Below are 18,263 nucleotides of genomic sequence, written 5' to 3' on the forward strand. Positions count from 1 at the left end.
GTAAGTTCTACATTTAAGATCCACAGTTTTAGCACCCTTTAAACAAAAACAGCTCCACAATAACGTAATTGTGTCTTCAAAGAAAAGTGGCTTCATTCTTGCCTTACTGTCCTCATCCCACTTTCCCAAACTACTCCTGTGATTGAATTTATACTATACTAAAATATAATATCCCTCTTACTGTACGTATCACTTACCACGGACTTATTCGCATTAATGGAATTGGGGCACAGGTGAAGAAAACAGTAAGAAGAAGAAAAGACTTTCTTCCACATGCATCTGATAGAGCACCTATTAGTGGAGCACTGAGAAAGGACAAAAAACCCTGTAATAGAAGAAAAATAATTGATGATTACATTTGCATTTCACTTTAACCAAAATATAAAAAAAATTCAGCCTAATTGGCAATATGATTTGAAATTAAATGCAAAAATGCAATTGAAATTGTATACAATTTCTTCTGCAGTCTACTTTTCTGTGATTTAGATATTTTATGTTTCAAATTCACTGAACTTAAATGGACTGGGGAAAAAAAGAGGCATAACATTTCTCATGCTCAATTTGATTCAATATAGTGGTAACACAGATTGTAAAAGCTTCTTAAAACATCCAAAACCTACAGTCAAGTTTCACAAAGGGGACCTTCTTAGCTTCTATCACAAGACTTCTTAGTGCAAGAACACAAAATTCCCTCTAACTTGGACATGAACATCCTAAGGGAAACCTCCATGTAATTTGACTGTTCTCTGAAACAAACCAAACTGAGCTGTGAAAATGGAGGGATGCTTATGGCTTCATACAATTTATTGTGCATGGGATATTGGTACTTTGAAACAACTATGAGGCTCATTTAAGCAAGGCTGACAACCTGAGACAATGGAACACCATAATGATGGTTCAGTGATACATGACAGATTACAAATACGAGTTGTCATGGAAAAAACTAAGGATCATATACTGGGTGTTTTAAAATCTTGAATATCTACTACATGCAACTGGAGAGCAGACAATAAGGAAAATGGGATATAGAAAATACTTGTATGTAACCACATTTTCTCTATTGCATTAATCAAGAGTTACCACATTTGGACAACAAAACATTTCATAAAATCTTAGAATCGAGGCCTCAGATCTGTTTTGTATAACATAGAAGAATTATAGTAAGCAAAGTTTTTTTATGTATTTGACTCTGCAAAACCCTCAGAAGTGACACCTTCCTCCTAATTAATCAATCCATCTCTGCCATAAACACAAACATTATTAAATACATGGTTTTGTAAACACCATGTTACTCTGAAAGACTATTCCAGTTAACTTTATATTTAAATTCCAGAGTTTAACTAATGATGTTCCATTTCAACATGTGCATGTAGGCTACTGTTTTAAGAAATCATTATGCCCAGTCCTCATGAACTTCTCAAATTCCTATAATTTCAGTAAGTAAATTGCTACAAAAGTTACAAAGCCAGACCATCAAAACCCAGCAAATTTAGATGTCTTGTTCAGTTAAAATTAATGTTTTTGCTCCCTGCAGATTTTGGTAAAATGTAAATATGTTTTGCCAACTAACATCCAGAACACTTTTAATGTTTCACAAACATTTTGAAGAAAATTATCAGACACCGTAGTCCAAGTTCACTCTAGTCTATCTTCCATTTTATTATACCTGTTACAGCAATACATACATTTACACCATGAGATTTATGCACTTTTCTGCTGATATGCTCTGTAATAGGAATCCTCAGCTTGCTTCTTTTAAATGATGTTCCTCATTACATTGCACTTTTTACAATGTAAGAGATGAAAGAAAACATTAGGAGTAACAAGAACTTTGCTTTGCTAAGAAGTAACTTTAATAAAGTTAAAACAAAGTTATTTTTTTCAGTTTGAAACATCCCTACATTCATAGTGCATGGTTTTCTGCCATTAACCATGTGAGATAGCAAGTTATTCCTAAAGATATCATGCTGTTACAATTTGTTACAGAACACAAAGCTAAATAGTTTTTATCTATCATAAATCATCTTAACGATAAGTGCTTTGAAGTCTCTTTTTAAGATGATTAGCAAAGAGTCTTTCAAGTTTTAGTTATGCCACAGAACTTTTTACAAACTTTTTTTGTGACAACAATCTAGCACAACCACCACTGGAATGCAATGGTCTCAGACATAAGCTATGAGCTATCCCGTATCTTTTGACCATCACAGAGCACTCAAAATTTAACTCAAGAAAGACAAGCTTGGGAGGGAGGTCGGGAGGAGGAGGTTAAGAGAAACAAAACAAAACAAAAAAATAGCTTTTATACTGCATCTTAAACAAAATCTCAGTGGTTTAAGTACTTCATTGTTTTAAATCTCAGTGTAATCATTGGAGCTACATTGACTTGCTTTTGCTATATTTCATCTAACATTAAGACGCAGATATTAAAAAACTAACTGCATTCTTAGAAGGATCCTTAACAAGATTACGATACTACAACTGGTACGTTCAAATAAGGCATCTAAACTTCAAGATGTATTCTACTTGTTTCAAGATATTAACATGTAGCTGTAAATCTTGAATCAAGATAAGAAAACAACTACAACAATGGAAAATCAGTTTAAGAACTAATTATATCCTCACTGTGCAAGATGTTCTTATGTAGAACGCAGGGAAGACTCATCACAATAGAGGAAGATAAATATTTAAATGAGTTTTTAAACAATCCTACCTTAACACCTTGAACAAGACCATTCATTAAAAACGTATGATGGGTAAATGTTTCGTGTAAAACCTAAAGGAGAAAAATCAAACAAACAAACAAACAAAAAAAAGTATTTGAATTATGAGAGAAAGGAGAAAATTGCTTCAAGGTTTAATCTGGATTTGTAAAACAGAACAGCTACAGTGAGACTTGTTAAAAAATGTATCTTACCCCAGAACTATACTCCTACCTACCTACCTTCATGGGAAAATATTGACAAGGTTTTCCAAGAATACACTGGCATAATTTTTTCTCTTGAAGTAGACTGTAGAGTACGGTACAGCATAAATGTTTTGATTTGGGGAACTCTGCTCAGAAGAGGGGTTGACACAAGAAAAAACATCTCCATGTGGTACCCATAGAATTCTGACAGATAACTTCTTCAAAAATTTATTTCTATCATCGTTACTAATTAGAAGTAAAAATGAACTTTGACACATTCTTTCAAGTAAAACAGAGCTATTTATATAGTGCCTTCTTGGGCAACTGTGAATATTGTTTCCAAATTGCATGTACCCTTTGACTCCACCTCTCCCTGTCCCCCTGCAATTACGCATATTACCCAGTCCATGCAAAGTAATTACCACAGCCCTGAGAGTGATTTTGTGACAGAAAAAAAAAAAAAGAAAGGAAGAAAGCACAGATCCCAACTTACTGTCATGAGCACAAAATGCAGATACTGAATAGTCATACAGCTACAAACACAATGAACAAATAGATGCATATAAATACTAGCAACAGATCTGAGTGCTTTATGCATTCTTTAACTATGGTTGTGAATTAATTTGAGGTGCTTTAAAGGCAGCTTCAATTCAAGGGCAAGCACGTTAATCTATACTAAACAGATTTGCCATAATTATGGAAGAGTTAAAAACCCTCACATGTGCTACTGTGTGAATTTGAAAAGTTACTGCAAAAAACATAGTGCATACACATATGCACATTTCAAATTCATTTGCTGTTTTTATCTATAAATGATTTTTTTTTTAATTTATAGGCCAAAGCATCAATAACTACAAAATTTACATGTATATCAAGAAAACCACTAGCCTGAAAAAAAACATACTACTTTAGTGTCACTGAGAAACACCAACACTATTTTTCAAGGATAACCAACTTTCTCAACCATAGGTTTCACAGATTTAACAAAGGCAGCTGTTCCCACATTAAACAGTGGTCAGATAATTCTGTTTTAATACTCCTTTTTCTTTCTGGTATCATCTTCTGTTTAGGTATTCAAAACAGATTTTTTAACCTGTTTTCCTGTTGATGCGAATGGAGAAAAAACAGTCATGGTTCAAGGTAGAGATCTAGAAAGCCACTCTAGAAAGCAGATGTCTTCTTTTAAAAAAAATAAAAAAAACTGGGGCAAGGAGGAAGAGTAGGTCACAAGAGAGATAAAAAAAAAAAAGAAAGAAGAGAAGGATAGAGTGGAAGAGGGAAAGAGAAAAAGCCAGGAAACTCACTGAGTCAAATCTACTTTTCTGTAAAGTACTTCCCAGTATTTTTGCTAGGGTGTAACCACTGGTGTTATTGCTTCTAGCTTTTGAAATTATTTTATGTTATTTTATAGAAAAGAGAAATATAAACCTACAAACTTGAAGGGAGGAGTTCCTTACTCAAGTTCTACTGCTACTAATACCAATATACAAAATAAAAGATTATACTGAGGATAGTGTATGGCATTAAGAGATTAATGTGATTATGGTGATTTACTAACATAAGACTACAAGTCCAAATACAAGAGTACTGCACATAAGCTTTGGGCATTCTGTGAGCAGAATATTCTTCACATGTTTTATAAACAACAAAAGATCTGAAGTGTTTAAGTATAGTATCACGTAACAAACAGTACGGCTTCACTGAAAAAACAGATATCAAAGTGAAATACAATCTAAAGCACATTTACTAAATTTAAGTGATCTCAGCTAAAGTGCAGCAATTTAATGTAATAAAGTATAAGACGTCATTTTAATCTGACTACACAGTGAGAATGTGGTTGCATACTGATTCTCCAAGTCAAAAAAATAAAAAAATAAAAAAATAAGAGTGATCACGAGATTTGATCACCGGGCCAGATATTTCCATTTCTGCCCTTTTCTTCATTCCAGACAAACCTGCCTGAGCAAGACCAGCAAGCTGCCCATTCAAAAGTTGGATCTTGCTTACAAGAAGGTTCTACACGGCCTCCAGTACTATTCAACAGTACTACTGATCAGCAAGCTCCTCTGTATCATACGTGCATAGAGTATCAAGTGAGATTCTAAATGGTTTAAATCAAATGGCAGCCTATCAGTGAGTGATATGCTGATTAAAAATAAAAAGATCAGTAAGAATACAGAACTATGGTTTTGAACACAGAGGAGAAGTTACTATTTGTACATTATCCCTTTAAACAAGAAGTGCCACACTAGAGCAACTTGAAGTTGAGCACTTTTGGTTAAAAAGCAATGGAAAAAAAAAAAAAAAAAAAAGACCACCTACTAAATTTCTCCGTATTTTCATACTGGCAAGACAGGACAGCAATTTAGTGAGACACCTGCTTTATGAAAATCTATTTATACGAACATTTTTATTAATAAACTATATTTTTAAAAATCAGTGCATTATTTCCTTTTAAAAGTGATACAGTCAATTTGGAGATTGGGGAAGTAGAAAACAGTTAATAACAAGGTCTTCAAATCCAACAAAATCCTCATGGTCATGTATTCAAATTGTTCTCTGGTATTATCTGATAAAAAAAATTGACTAAGAGACTTTTGTTTCTCTTAGGCAGGCCCGTTTTCAATGAATAAATAAGATCCACATCTTCAGATAAAAGGCTTCATATCCTATTACTGCTCTGGTAAAACACTCAATTATCCATTCAATCTAGAAAATTTATCTATTCAGCTGCATTCCAGAACAGATTGAATATGTTTTTAAATCTACTTATTATATAAAAGCCTTTACATTTTACTCCAAGTTACTTACTGGTACAACAACCAACTGCAATAGAATACAAAGATAACTATGAGATGTATAGTTTATTCAATTGTTGTGACTGGCAGATCAATTGAACTATGAAGTCATTATAAAAGCCAAAATCTCCACAGAGAGCCTTTCGTCAGTCCACTGAGTTACTCTAAAAGGAAAACAAAAACTACTTAATAGTACCTAGAATTACAAAGATTTACACAAAGAGTGTAGTACTGTATTGTACTAATATATTTTGACTGTCTTTTAATCTTGCTACATCTCAACTGTAGTGTAACACTGTTCTATGATGAAGAATGTTCAGACTCCTGAAATTCAGTTAACAGGGTAAGCTGGAAGTGTAAAACAAATTAAAAGCATGACCCCTAGGAATTAACAAATTAATTTTTGTTATTACTTCCAAGAAGCTGATCAGTGATACTTACTGTTAACATTGGAGTTGTCAAGAGGCCCCAGGCAAAGAATTCTAGAAAGATGACCACCACAGCATGGTATACACTTGGCCGACCAATACCTTGTTGCTAGAAAAATAAAAAAATACAGAGTTTGTACACATCCAGCTCATTACATGTTCAAAGGTATCTTGCAAATGTATTTTGAGTATAACTAGCATTCAGGATGACCTACTACCAAATCCTTGGGAACAACAGTAAGCTGAAGAAGGGTGGAGAAAAATCATTACAAAATGACTAACGATGTCCAAGGAAGTTCAAAAAGTTTGCTCCCTCAAACTGTTGCTGACAAAAGAAAATTATTTTCTCATTCTGACATTGTCTTGAGCTACTCTCACTTCCAGTGTGCCTTTAGGACTCCTTCCTCTACACCAATATTCCCAACCCTTCTACAATAGTGCAACAAACTAACTCCCCCGATATCTACAAAAGCAGCAAGCAAACAAATAAGTTTTACAAAGATTGCATTACTGTTAGACCTAAAGTATGACAACAAGCATAACCAGAAGAGCACCTGTTTTTGCACTTGAAACTGTCAAAGAACAGATAGCTCTTGTAGTCTATAAAACTACTTTCTGATGACAAATGATCGATTAATTTCACTCTTTGGAGTGCCCGCAGACTAGACATCCAGGAGCTGGTTAATACGTAGCCCCGGGCTTAACCATCACGAGCACCTGCCATGGCAGTTTTAACAGGAAACTGTGAAGACCCCAGGACTGGATCCCCACACAAGAATCCAGAAGCTTTTTCTTTGGACAAACTGGACAGAACCCTTGGGTAAAGCAGAATTATCAAGAATTGTTCCTGTCTTTCATTCCTATGTCCCTTGCCATACTAACTGTTCACTAAGTTTCTGGGTTCTATAATTACTTTTTCTTTTTACCCTAACACGTGTCCTGTAATAGATTGTTTTTCAGTGCTTCCAGCCAATCCAAAGCCACAAAACTCCCTTGGGACTGGTATTTCTTAGAACAGAGAAGTACAGTGCTCTTATCTAATACTAAAATTACTGAAGAAACCCCTATAGCCAGGACAGTCTAATTGTTTGTATCTCTAATAATTTTTAAATCTATCAGATTTTATCAAGCTCTGTTGTCACAAAGTAAAACAGATAGTGTTCTTTCTACCTGGTAAGATTCAAAGCATATTTCTACACTACAGCATATTTCATAGCTTGAAGTTTTGAAGAAAAGCATTGTCTTTGATCTATGATATGATCATATTATTTCCAATTAGAAAGATTATCTTCAGGAAGCTTATAACTTTCAAGCATTATTAACATTTCTCTGTAGATTTCCACAGTTTTCAATTTCCAAATTGCGAAGATTTCAAGAGATTACGACAAAAAAAAAAAATCTCATGTAAGAAGACTGCAAGTACTTCTATATAACCTAATAGGATAATAATTTTAAGAATATGCTTAATTTGTGTGTTTTTTTTTTGTTTTGTTTTGTTTTGTTTGGCCAAGAATCAGTAAGAGTATCAGTAAGAATAGGGCTTGTTTAAAACAGATCACACTGAAGTCTGAAGAACCCTTCCAACAGCACTTTCCTCTGGAAAAGACAAGCACTTTTCTTCTAGGTAAGAGACTCCCCAGCCATTCCCTTGACTTTACTTACTCCCTCTCACTGCTACAACACTAAATGTTACATTGTACCAAAAGGCTGTGGTTTGCATTCAGCAAACTGTTCCAATACAACTGTTCCAATACTTTCAATACAGGTTTTGTTTGTTTGTTTTACTAATGAGAATGCTTTTATTACACACAATTTTGATCTGAGATTTACATGGTTGACCAAAAGATGATTTACATACATATCCAAAAAACATGCCTTTTTTTCCCCTCAGAAATCTTTTAAAAACTTTTGTGAAAACGTATTTTTATTCTATTGATACTAAAGGATTATTTCGTGGATATTAAAATAATAGTCAAATCACTTTTGGCAGCACCATGCAGCTTACAGTTTGTTGCACTGAACTATTAAAAAAAAAAAAAATCCATAGCCTTTTGGATACAAGACATAGCCTGGAAAATTAGAATTTAAATCCTGAAAGGAACATGCCCTGCCAAAGTGAAGTCAAACATTCCAAATCAGATATACTGTTACCAATCTGTGAGGCACACAGACTGTAATTTATGATTTTAAGTTTTCTTTACAAAACCCTGAATGTCTAGACTAATTCAAAAACACTAGTCCAAATGACTGCAGCTAACTGCAACAGATCATGCAAACAGGAAAATTCACCAACAGTGTCAAATGGACCAACATAGATACCAATTCTGATGCCCATCTTTTCTGAAGGTCCTAAAAATTCTCATTAAAAAGCTTTTGGTTAATAAGCACGCATCAAGTTATTTACAATAGAAGAGTTTGATTGATAAACCTGGACCACTGGAGAGGAAAAAAAAAAAAAAAAAAAAACTCAAACTTTTTATTGGTTTCAGAAACAAAAAGCTCCCTAAAAACACTTCACTCTTCATTTCAGGATGAGACTACTGCTAAAGCAATAGGTGTGGTTGATTTCTATACCGGTAACTATTTTGTAACAGGATGCAACTGCATGCATTTTACATAAAGAAAGAACTTGAGACACAGACACACAAAAAGTGGTTGTAAACTTGGAAGTACAAAGACCTTCAGGATTCTTGAACTAGGAGATGCAGAGATAACATACTGAATTCTTTGCATATAAAAAGATGTAAATAGTTTCAGAAATAGTGCATGGTCTATCTACCAATTGTTTTTGTTACTACCACCACCAACTCGTCTCACCCCCTTTCTGCCAAATGTTAAAGTTCTAATGATAAAAATTAAGTGCCCCCAAGCAAGTCTTAAAATCTGTTAAGAGACTATTTTCTCCCCACACAGATTTTCATATGACAGCCCAGTGTGTGGGCTGAGAAGCTATGTATGAACACTACCATTGTTTTGAAATGCAGCTGCTGGTCAAGCTATTGCACTTGCATAATCAATAATGAGCAAAATATTACATAATATCAAATGCTTTTAACTATAAAAGTTTGCTAAACTTATATTAAAAATTATTATAAAAATCAGGAGTGCCAGAATTTCTGACAAAATATCTACTATTTCTGATTTTACACTTCGCTTTTTTCTATAATTCTTTAGCTTATAACAAATTTTGAAAAACATTTTATTTCTCCTGCCTCTATTAGTGGCAGAAGAATCCAGAACATTAATTTGAAGCCAAGAGGGAGAACTATTAGGAAACAATCTTTTTTTTTTCTTTTTTTTTTCTTTTTTTTTTCTTTTTTTTTCTTTTTTTTTCTTTTTTTTTTCTTTTTTTTTCTTTTTTTTAAAAAAAAAAGCAAACTACAGCTGTTGAACACAAATAAAGCCACGAGAAGATATCAAGATCATAAATCCAAACGGTGAGGATCTGGTTATGGGAAGTAGGGAAAAAAAGCAATACAGCACCAGTAAGAATACTTCATCTTAGTCGTTTTGAAGGATAGCTAGTACAGCTCACCCTAAAATACTCCACAATACGAATTCCAGCTCCAGATCTTCAGGAGCACAGGTAGGGTTTGTAGCATTTATTTATTCACACTATTTTAATGTAAATATTTCTCTATTAATTCTAAACAGTAATTAAACAATGAACATTGCTTGAATGGCTGCAAAGGCACTTCAGCATGGATTCTCAAACACTGTTCACTATTTTACTTTTTGTATGTAATTTATTCCAGAATAAAACCACTTCTAACTCCTCAAGTGCTCAAATCTTCCAGAGCTCTTTTTCAAGCTTTTCAAATTTGTACAAGGATGATGGACACAATAGCTAGCTGGATTAAGAAAAAGAGTTGGTTCAATGAATACAGCATACTTTTTCCCCCTCTTGGGGCAGTTAAGCATCAGAACCCATTGCCCACTGAGCCATACTTGACTTCTGCATTCTCTGTCATCAGATGGTTTCAATACACACCTGGAAGAGCCCTAGGCAACCTGCTCTGGCCTCACAGCAACTGCCATGAGAAAGAAGTTGGCCTGTAGACATGAAGTCCCTTTCCAAACTGAATTTTCTTGTTACCTCTCAGGAAGATAACAACCAAATTCAGGTTGAACTTCTGAACTGACGATTACAGGAACTTTCCTCCACTCTCCTCTCCCCCTTCTCCCAAAAACTCTTCACCACCAGACAGTAAGGTATCTCAGGAGACTATGTTAGTAGGTTGTTCTACATCCAGGAAGGGGAAGAGTTGGCAAGCAGTATTCTCTGTCGTTCCACATGCTTTCCTGTTTGAATCATTCAAACTTTGACATTCATGCTAAACTATAAAGCACACTCCCTTTCTACATTTACCTTCACTGCTATTTTTTCTATTTCCCCAAGAACTTCAACAGTTTCAAGGTCCGTGATAAAATGCAAACATTTCCTAGTATGCTTTCCTGCATCATTATTTAATCATTTTAGCTTTTTCCAGCACAAACATTGTTCCAGTCGCAAAATAACACAGGTTGAAAGGGGACTTCAACATACCATCCAGTCACACCTTTGGTGGGAAAAGACAGTTTACATGAGATTATGTAGCACTATGTCATCTCAGGTCTTAAAAACCTCCAGTGATGGGGTTTCTACCACAGCCCTGGGGAGGTTGTTCTAGTGACTGATTGTTCGCAGTGTGTAGAATTTATTTTATCAAGACAAACCCTCTCCTGGTGCAGCTTGTACCACTGCCCCTTGTCCACTCCATGTGGCTTCTTGTGAAGAGAGAGCCTCCATCCTATTTGTAGACACCCTTTAAGTACTGGGATATTGTTCCCCCAAGCTTTCTCTTCTTCATTGGCAGGGACACTTATCATTTTGAGCAGCTTGCTCTAATGGAAGGTGTCCCTGACCATGGCAGGGGTTTGGAATTAAATGGTCTTTAAGGTCCTTTCCAATCCAAACCATTCTATGACTCTCTTCCCCAGGGTGACAAGACCTACCTCCTTCCGTCTCTCCTCATGGGGCAGGCTCTCCAGCCCTTTGATCATCTTCATGTATCTCCTTTGAACCCTCTCCAGTTGACCTTTTTGAAGTATGGGAACCAGAACTGGACACAGTGCTCCAAGTGCAGCCTGAGAAGTGCTGAGCAGACTGAGATGATCTCCGTTTGTAGCATCCCCTACACATGCAGTGCAGGATTGCATTTGCCTTCATTGTTGCAGCATCCCACCGCCAACTCTTGTTCAGCTGGTTGTCCCCAGGACCCCAGGTCCCTTTTGGCAAGGCTGCTCCGCAGCCACACAGATCTCACAGATCTGTACTGGGCACTTTGGTGGTGGTGTCCCAGGTGCAGGGCCTTGCACTTGTCTCTGTTAAACATCATACACTTCTTGCTCACCCATACTTCCAGCCTGTCCAGAGCCCATAAATGGCTCTCCCTTATGAGGCATGCAACTCACCACACTGTTTGTGAGGGTGCTTTTGATCCCATCATCCAGAGGATTTATGAAGACATTGAATAGCAATGCCCGATTCCTAAGGAACATTGATCCCACTGATCCCTAAGGAACTGTAACAGGCTGCCAGCATGAGTAAAAACTATTGATCACCACACTCTGAATGCAACCTGTCAAGACAATTTCATAACTACATTGCAGGCCACCACATCCAGCCCATACCTTGCCAGCTTGTCTAGTAGAAGACTGTGGGAAATCCTATGTCACCACTCCATCCCACTAAAACATGGATGCTCTTTACTCTGTACATTTTGCCTAGGTAGCTCTCTAAGCATGTTAGATGTTTACCTTGCTCTCCTCATCTTCCTAGTGTTTATTGTCTAGTGATCAGAAAGAATTATTTAGGAACAATCTTAGTTCCAACCTGTTCGCTACAAAAGCTCCTTTTGTTCAAACTTGCAAAAATTCACTTCAGTTCAAAAAAAGCACCCTGAAGACCTTGGCTGCCCCTGTCACTGAAGCAATCACCAGGTGATTATGTCGTCCAGACAGGCCTTGGATATCTCCAGAGAAAGAGACTCCACAACCTCCCTAGGCAGCCTGTCCCAGTGCTCCGTCACCCTCACTGTTAAGAAGTTCTTTCGCATGTCAGCGCAGATCTTCCTGTGCTCTAACTTGCAGCCATTGCCCCTTGTCCTATCCCCACAAACCACTGAGAAGAGGTTGGCTACATCCATAAGGACGTTTGTATTAACAAGCCTTCTGAAAGTTTAAGTAAGCACTGAAAGGCCCTCACCAAAAGGTCTTAAAATAAAAAGAATGTGAAGCAAACTCTTACCAGGAATGTTAAAAAGGTAAAAAATTTAAAATTAAATGAAAAAAAGAAAAACAGTTTCCACAGTAAAAAGAAGTTACCAGCAGAGTCCCAGCACTGTCCCATGACCTATGTAGTTCAACATACTCTAAGTGAGCTGTAAAAAGAGTGAAAGCAAAGTGACAAATTTCATTGAGAACACAATGCAATTCAGGTTAGAAAAGCTAGATGTCAATCATGAAGAGGAGAAATTGATGTAGTCAGGAAAACAAATTAAATGGCAGATTAATTTATCCACCACAAACATGAAAAAAAAAAAAAAAGTAACAAGTAACTCCACATCCAGAATGACTACTTAGGAATGTGATCCTGGATAGGACAGTTCCATGGAAGACACCAAATTAGTGTTCATCCATGGTTTAAAAAAAAAAAAAAATGTATTCAAAGACACGCTATTAGGAAAAAGATTATCACCATACTACTACACAACCATGTGATGTGCATGCCTGATTGTTCTTACTAACCCTCTGCTTCTGGTGTTTTAACCATTTTTATTGCATCTATGTGAAGATAATTCTCCTTATCCCATGACTGCTTGTTTTGTTCAGAAGCTTTATGCAATGCATATTGTTGAACAGTGCACAGGTGGACGAGGCCCACGGTAGGAGAAGAAAATGCTGAAGTACGTTTTGCCTAACAGCAGCTGAAACATCTGATGAAAGGTACAGCTGGAATTTATTAAACTGGGTGTGACATGAAGGGTGTGAAGAGAAAACAATAGTCACTGCCTTCAGTGACAACTGATACCTTAAAAAATACAAGAAATTACGTAAAGCAGGACCCAAGACATCAGGTTTAAATTGTGTGGAACTTCACACAACTTACTGTCAGAGCGTAAAATCCTTTACCACATTATTTTCCCTCCTGGAAATAAATTTCTGTTTAAGTTTAGTCTGGACAAGCTCATGAAACAGGGATCTTCTGAGGAGTGTAAAGCAAGAAAACACCATTTCTGGTTCAGCATTTGAGCCTTACGCCACTGTAAGCAGAAAGAACATCCAAGAGAAGGACTGTCATATGCTCTGCTACATTTTAAAAGCTAGGCTTTAGGCAGCAATGCATTGCTGTAATTTAATATTTCTCATAGAATTAATACATAGACAGGATTTTACAAAATACCAAACCGCAAGCCAATTTTTCTATTGTTGAGAAATTTTCTTCCTAAAGTGAAGAAAGATGCAAGACACAGAAATTTCTCTTAAAAACACAGATTGTCAATTGGTTAATTCATATGCTTCCCTATGGAATAGACAATTACCCAAGCTCACTACCCATTGGTTAAGCCTGGATCCTCATTATTAAAATACCAAGTCTAATTTATACAATTACTGTCATTCTGTTTCTGTTCAAGAGTAATAGAAACACTAAACCAGAGTTTGGTAAGTGTACTTACTCTTACAGGCTAGCAAACTTTTCTCTAGACACAAAACCTTCCAAATTGCCAGAACCTAAAGCATTAGCAATGGCAAACTGACCTCTAAGCAGGAATATAAGCAAGAATGATTTGTTTTTGTTAAGACAGCAGCTAGTCATGCCAGATAATGATTCAGAATCACGATTTCTTTCATTTAATTTGATGTGAAAATTGAGCATTGATAACTTTGCTTGAGAAAGCAGTGCCATGTATCTTTAATTATTCATTTTTAAACAGTTTCTTCTGTGGGAAAAGTAGTGTTCCATAAAGGACTAGATATCCAAACTGCCAATTAGGTCTACTACAAGCAAGAAATTTAAGAAACCGGCTTACTGGACTGGGAGCAGTTTTGGTGAAGTCTCGTAACATTTCATGCTGCATCAGTTTCATTACACTGCATTTTTTACAAAGTAGTAGCAAGAAAAGTGTTATCACTAAGGCTAAAAACCTGCAACTCTTTGGGTATATACCAGCCCATATATTTGAGACATCCAATCCTGAAACTCCTTTCATAATATCACTTTATTTAGACATCGTACGTTTTTGCTAAAACGCTTCCTTAGTGGGACATTATTTTACTGACAACAGGTTATATAAAAATGAAGTAGTAATTCTTACACTATTTGTACAGAAATGTATGAGATGGAGAATATCAGTGTCCACAGTGCCGATAGAACAAGATTGCTTAACCAGTAACAAAATGTTCTCAGCATCATTTACTTCAACTTCAGAATCTCACTAAAATTGAGGTAGTGCAGCCAGCAGAAACTGATTTAATTCCAATGGAATTTATTTAAACATACTATTGTTCTTATTATTTAGAGCCAGTAACTCAATTCAAAACAAGTCATTTGCTCAGAATTTCGATTTCAGTTCTTCATTTGAAGAAAGCCAGTGCTTTCAACAGTGAGAAGTTGGCTACAGATGACAGAAAAAAGCAGAATCTTGTTATTCTGCCTGGAGGGGTAGAGCTTGGGCGTTGTGCAGCCCAATGGACTTGCTCATATTTCTCATGTCTGTTGCATCAAATTGGTAGGACAAAAGAATCAGACGGGAAATGAAAATGAAAACATCCTTCACAGCCCAAAGCAGCAACTCAAAGTTTCATTTCTGTAATTACTTCTCATCAGCAAGCCGAAATGCAAGCTTTCTCTTTCAAATGCCAGAGTTGCACTCCAGTTGGTATCAAAGATATCTCTGCAGTTACATCTAAAACCATGACTTGGACCCTCATACATAAGTCTGAATAAGCTCTTTCATTAACATGTCGGCAGAATTCATGTTCTAGCAATATGACAGCCACATGAGAACAACTGGGAGGTACAGGAAGCGCAGTAACAAAAGGAAATAGACTACTTGTCAGAAATTGTAAAGCAGACTCTACGCTGATAAAAATATAATTGTGTTACTGCTATTCAGAAGTACAGAAGGCTAGAGCCCCACATCTTCCTCTCTGGTAGGAGATGCATTGCAGGAACGCAAATTCCCTTTTCCTTTACTACGGGGCAAGGGGAAAGTCAAGCAATCAAAACCTGTGACCATTTTATAAGTTAAGAATTAAAAAGCTAAATTTGCAAATTGAAACTAAAAGAGAAAAAAAGCACGGCATATTTTGGTACTCAAAGGTATTTTAATCCTCTAGCAACAAACATACAATCCCTTAATATGGAATACAGGGTAGCACCTTTGTCAGCTATAGATTTACTTCCCATTTATTTTAATCCTCTTCACATTTGGAGTAAGAAAACAAAGCTTTTTGTTTGCTTTTTTTTGTTGTTTTGTTTTGTTTGTTTGTTTTAATTTTTCTATCTCTACCTTCCATACCTTATGTTCTGTTCAAAGTTAAGTAAATTCACCTTTTTTTTTTTCTCTTCTATTTACTGACATAATCCTTTGTTTTCTTTCACTACATCATCCATGCTGATAAAACCTGAACTGAAAGCAGTACTGAAAGACTACGTTTTTTTAACTAAGAATCTAATAGCTCTCTGCAAGTTTTTTGTTCCCATTGCAGCTTCAGGCTAGGTTATTGAATCACATACACATCCAGACTCCTGAACAGAAACCTAGAACAGCAAATCATGCAAGACACCAGTTGCACTTCTTGAATGACACCATACTGTCTTTTGGAAAACATAACTGCTTCTAAAAGTGACACCAAAACTCAAATACAGAAGTGGTCTGTTACAAGAAATGTGAAACAGTCACTTTGGAATTAACTTACATAAAACGACTTGTTCATGTGACTAGTGAATTCCATTTAATAGGAATATTTTGTTTAACATCCTCACTGGGTTTAATTAAACATTAAAAGTACTTCCATATCTTCATCAGATAACCTTGATGAGTAAGAGACAAAGAATATATTGATATAAAACAGGTGGCTTCAGGAATTAAAAAAAATCTCCAGCCAAGGTACCACATTAACACTGTAACATTAATGGTCAGCTAAAGCTATTACAAATATTACTGCATGAAAAAAAGGTGTGACCAGCAGGTCAAGGGAGGTGATTGCTCACCTCTGATCTGCCCTTGTGAGGCCCCACTTGGAGTACTGCATCCAGGTCGGTGACCCCAGCAAAAGAAAGATGTGGAGCTGTTAGAGGGAGTCCAGAGAAGGGCTACAAAGATGATGAGAGGGCTGGAGCACCTCTCCTATGAAGATATGCTGAGAGAGCTGGGGATGTTCAGCCTGGAGAAGGCTCTGGGGATGCCTCACTGCAACCTTTCAGTACTTAGAGGGGTCTTATAAAAACAGATGGAAGACTCTTTACTCAGGTAGATAATAACAGGTCAAGGGGGAATGGTCTTAAACTAAAAGAGGATAGATTTAGATTAGATGCTAGTAGGAAATTCTTCACTCAGAGGGTGGTGAGGCACTGGCACAGGCTGACCAGAGAAGCTGTGGATGCCCCATCTCTTCAATTGTTCAAGGCCTGGCTGGATGGGGCTTTGAGCAACTTTTTTCTAGTGGGTGGCATCCCTGTCCATGGCAGGGGTTTGGACTTTGATGACCTTTAAGGTCCCTTCCAACCTGAGCCATTCCATGTTTCTGTGATTTTATGAAATGCATGCATAAACATAACATAAACATAAAACAGAAAGCTACCCTCTCTCCATTGCTAGAGATTCTGATTTGTGGGGGAGATGAGGGCAGGATGGGTGACACATGTAGCAGACACTGGCTCCCTGACATGAACTTAATATTGTTTATAAACTCTTGGCACCAACAACACTTTCAGAAAATATTTTATGAGTAAACAAATATGAAACACACCACTCAGGAACAAACGAACATGAATTTAGTCTCAAAACACTAACAACTAGCAGGCCGGGCTGCAAATAAAAATTTAGTGATTCCAACTTATAGAAACAGATCTATCGCAGGGCTTTGCCCAGTTTTGTATCCGCACCCCTTCAGAAACAACACCACGTCCATCTGCTCCCTCACCGCCTGCATCCCCGCGGGCTTCCCCGCTCCCTACAGGCACAGTCCACAGCAGGGAAGGGGCTGGACCTGCTGGCCTGGGAGCACGCTGCCTGCAGACGAGCCACCCCCCTGTCCCCACTTGCTGGGGACTGCTCCGGAGGTGTCCCCAGCCTGCAGCCGGCTTTCCAGGCACGCTAAGGCTGGCGTGTGCAGCTCCCGACCCCAGCACCGCCACCTGCCCGCTGGCTGCCGGACCACGGGCAGGGACCCCCGGGAGGCCGGTCCTGACGCCCGACCCCGCGGAGCGGCCGGGGCCGAGCCCCCCCGTGGGGGCAGGCGGGCAGGGGGCCGCCCGCTGCCGCCGCTCCCCCCCCCGGCCGCCGCGGCCCCGCACTCACCGCGCCGCAGCCGCCCGCCTTCAGGCCGGCCCGCGTCAGCAGCATGGCGCAGACACCGCCTTCCCGCACCGCCGCCGCCGCCTCCTCCTCCTCCTCCGGCTCCCCGTCCTCCCCGTCCGGGGCTGGCGGCGGCTCGGGGCTCATCTCGCTCGCACCATCCTCCGCGAGGGGCCGGGCCGGGCCGGGCCGGGCCGGGCCAGGCCAGGGCAGGACGGGACGGGACGGGACGGGACGGGGGATGGAGGAGGGGGGAGTGCAGGGCGCCCTCCTCCCCGGCCGCCTCCGCCGCGCTGCCTGGGCGGGGCGCTGCCGTCGGGCTCCCGTGACGCCGGGAGCCGCGGCTGGCCGGGCCTGCCAGGGATTCCCAGTGATAGGAGCAGAGGGAATGGCCTCAAGTTGTGCCAGGGGAGGCTCAGGTTGGCAGTGAGGAGGCATTTCTGCTCAGAAAGAGCAGTCAGGCACTGGGACGGGTTGCACAGGGAGGTGGTGGAGTCACCGCCCCTGGTGACTTCCACCAAGGAAAGGTTGGACGTGGTGCTTGGGAACATGGTTTAGTGGGTGACAT

General features: G+C 38.4%; 1 protein-coding gene across 1 annotated transcript in view; it reads right to left on the minus strand.

The window, feature by feature from the left end:
• Nucleotides 1-17,992, minus strand: part of MFSD14B (major facilitator superfamily domain containing 14B) — a 30,999-nt gene extending 13,007 nt beyond the window's left edge. The window contains exons 1-4 of the mRNA XM_068666520.1: nt 17,699-17,992; nt 6,145-6,240; nt 2,711-2,773; nt 198-325 (exon numbers count right to left, since the gene is read on the minus strand). Coding sequence (XP_068522621.1) covers nt 198-325; nt 2,711-2,773; nt 6,145-6,240; nt 17,699-17,842 — 431 coding nt within the window. The 5' untranslated portion in view covers nt 17,843-17,992. The remainder of the gene's footprint in view (nt 1-197; nt 326-2,710; nt 2,774-6,144; nt 6,241-17,698) is intronic.
• Between the last annotated feature and the right edge of the window lie 271 nt (nt 17,993-18,263).

This window comes from Anas acuta, chromosome Z, assembly GCF_963932015.1.
Source record: "Anas acuta chromosome Z, bAnaAcu1.1, whole genome shotgun sequence".
NCBI classification, from domain to species: Eukaryota; Metazoa; Chordata; class Aves; order Anseriformes; family Anatidae; genus Anas; species Anas acuta.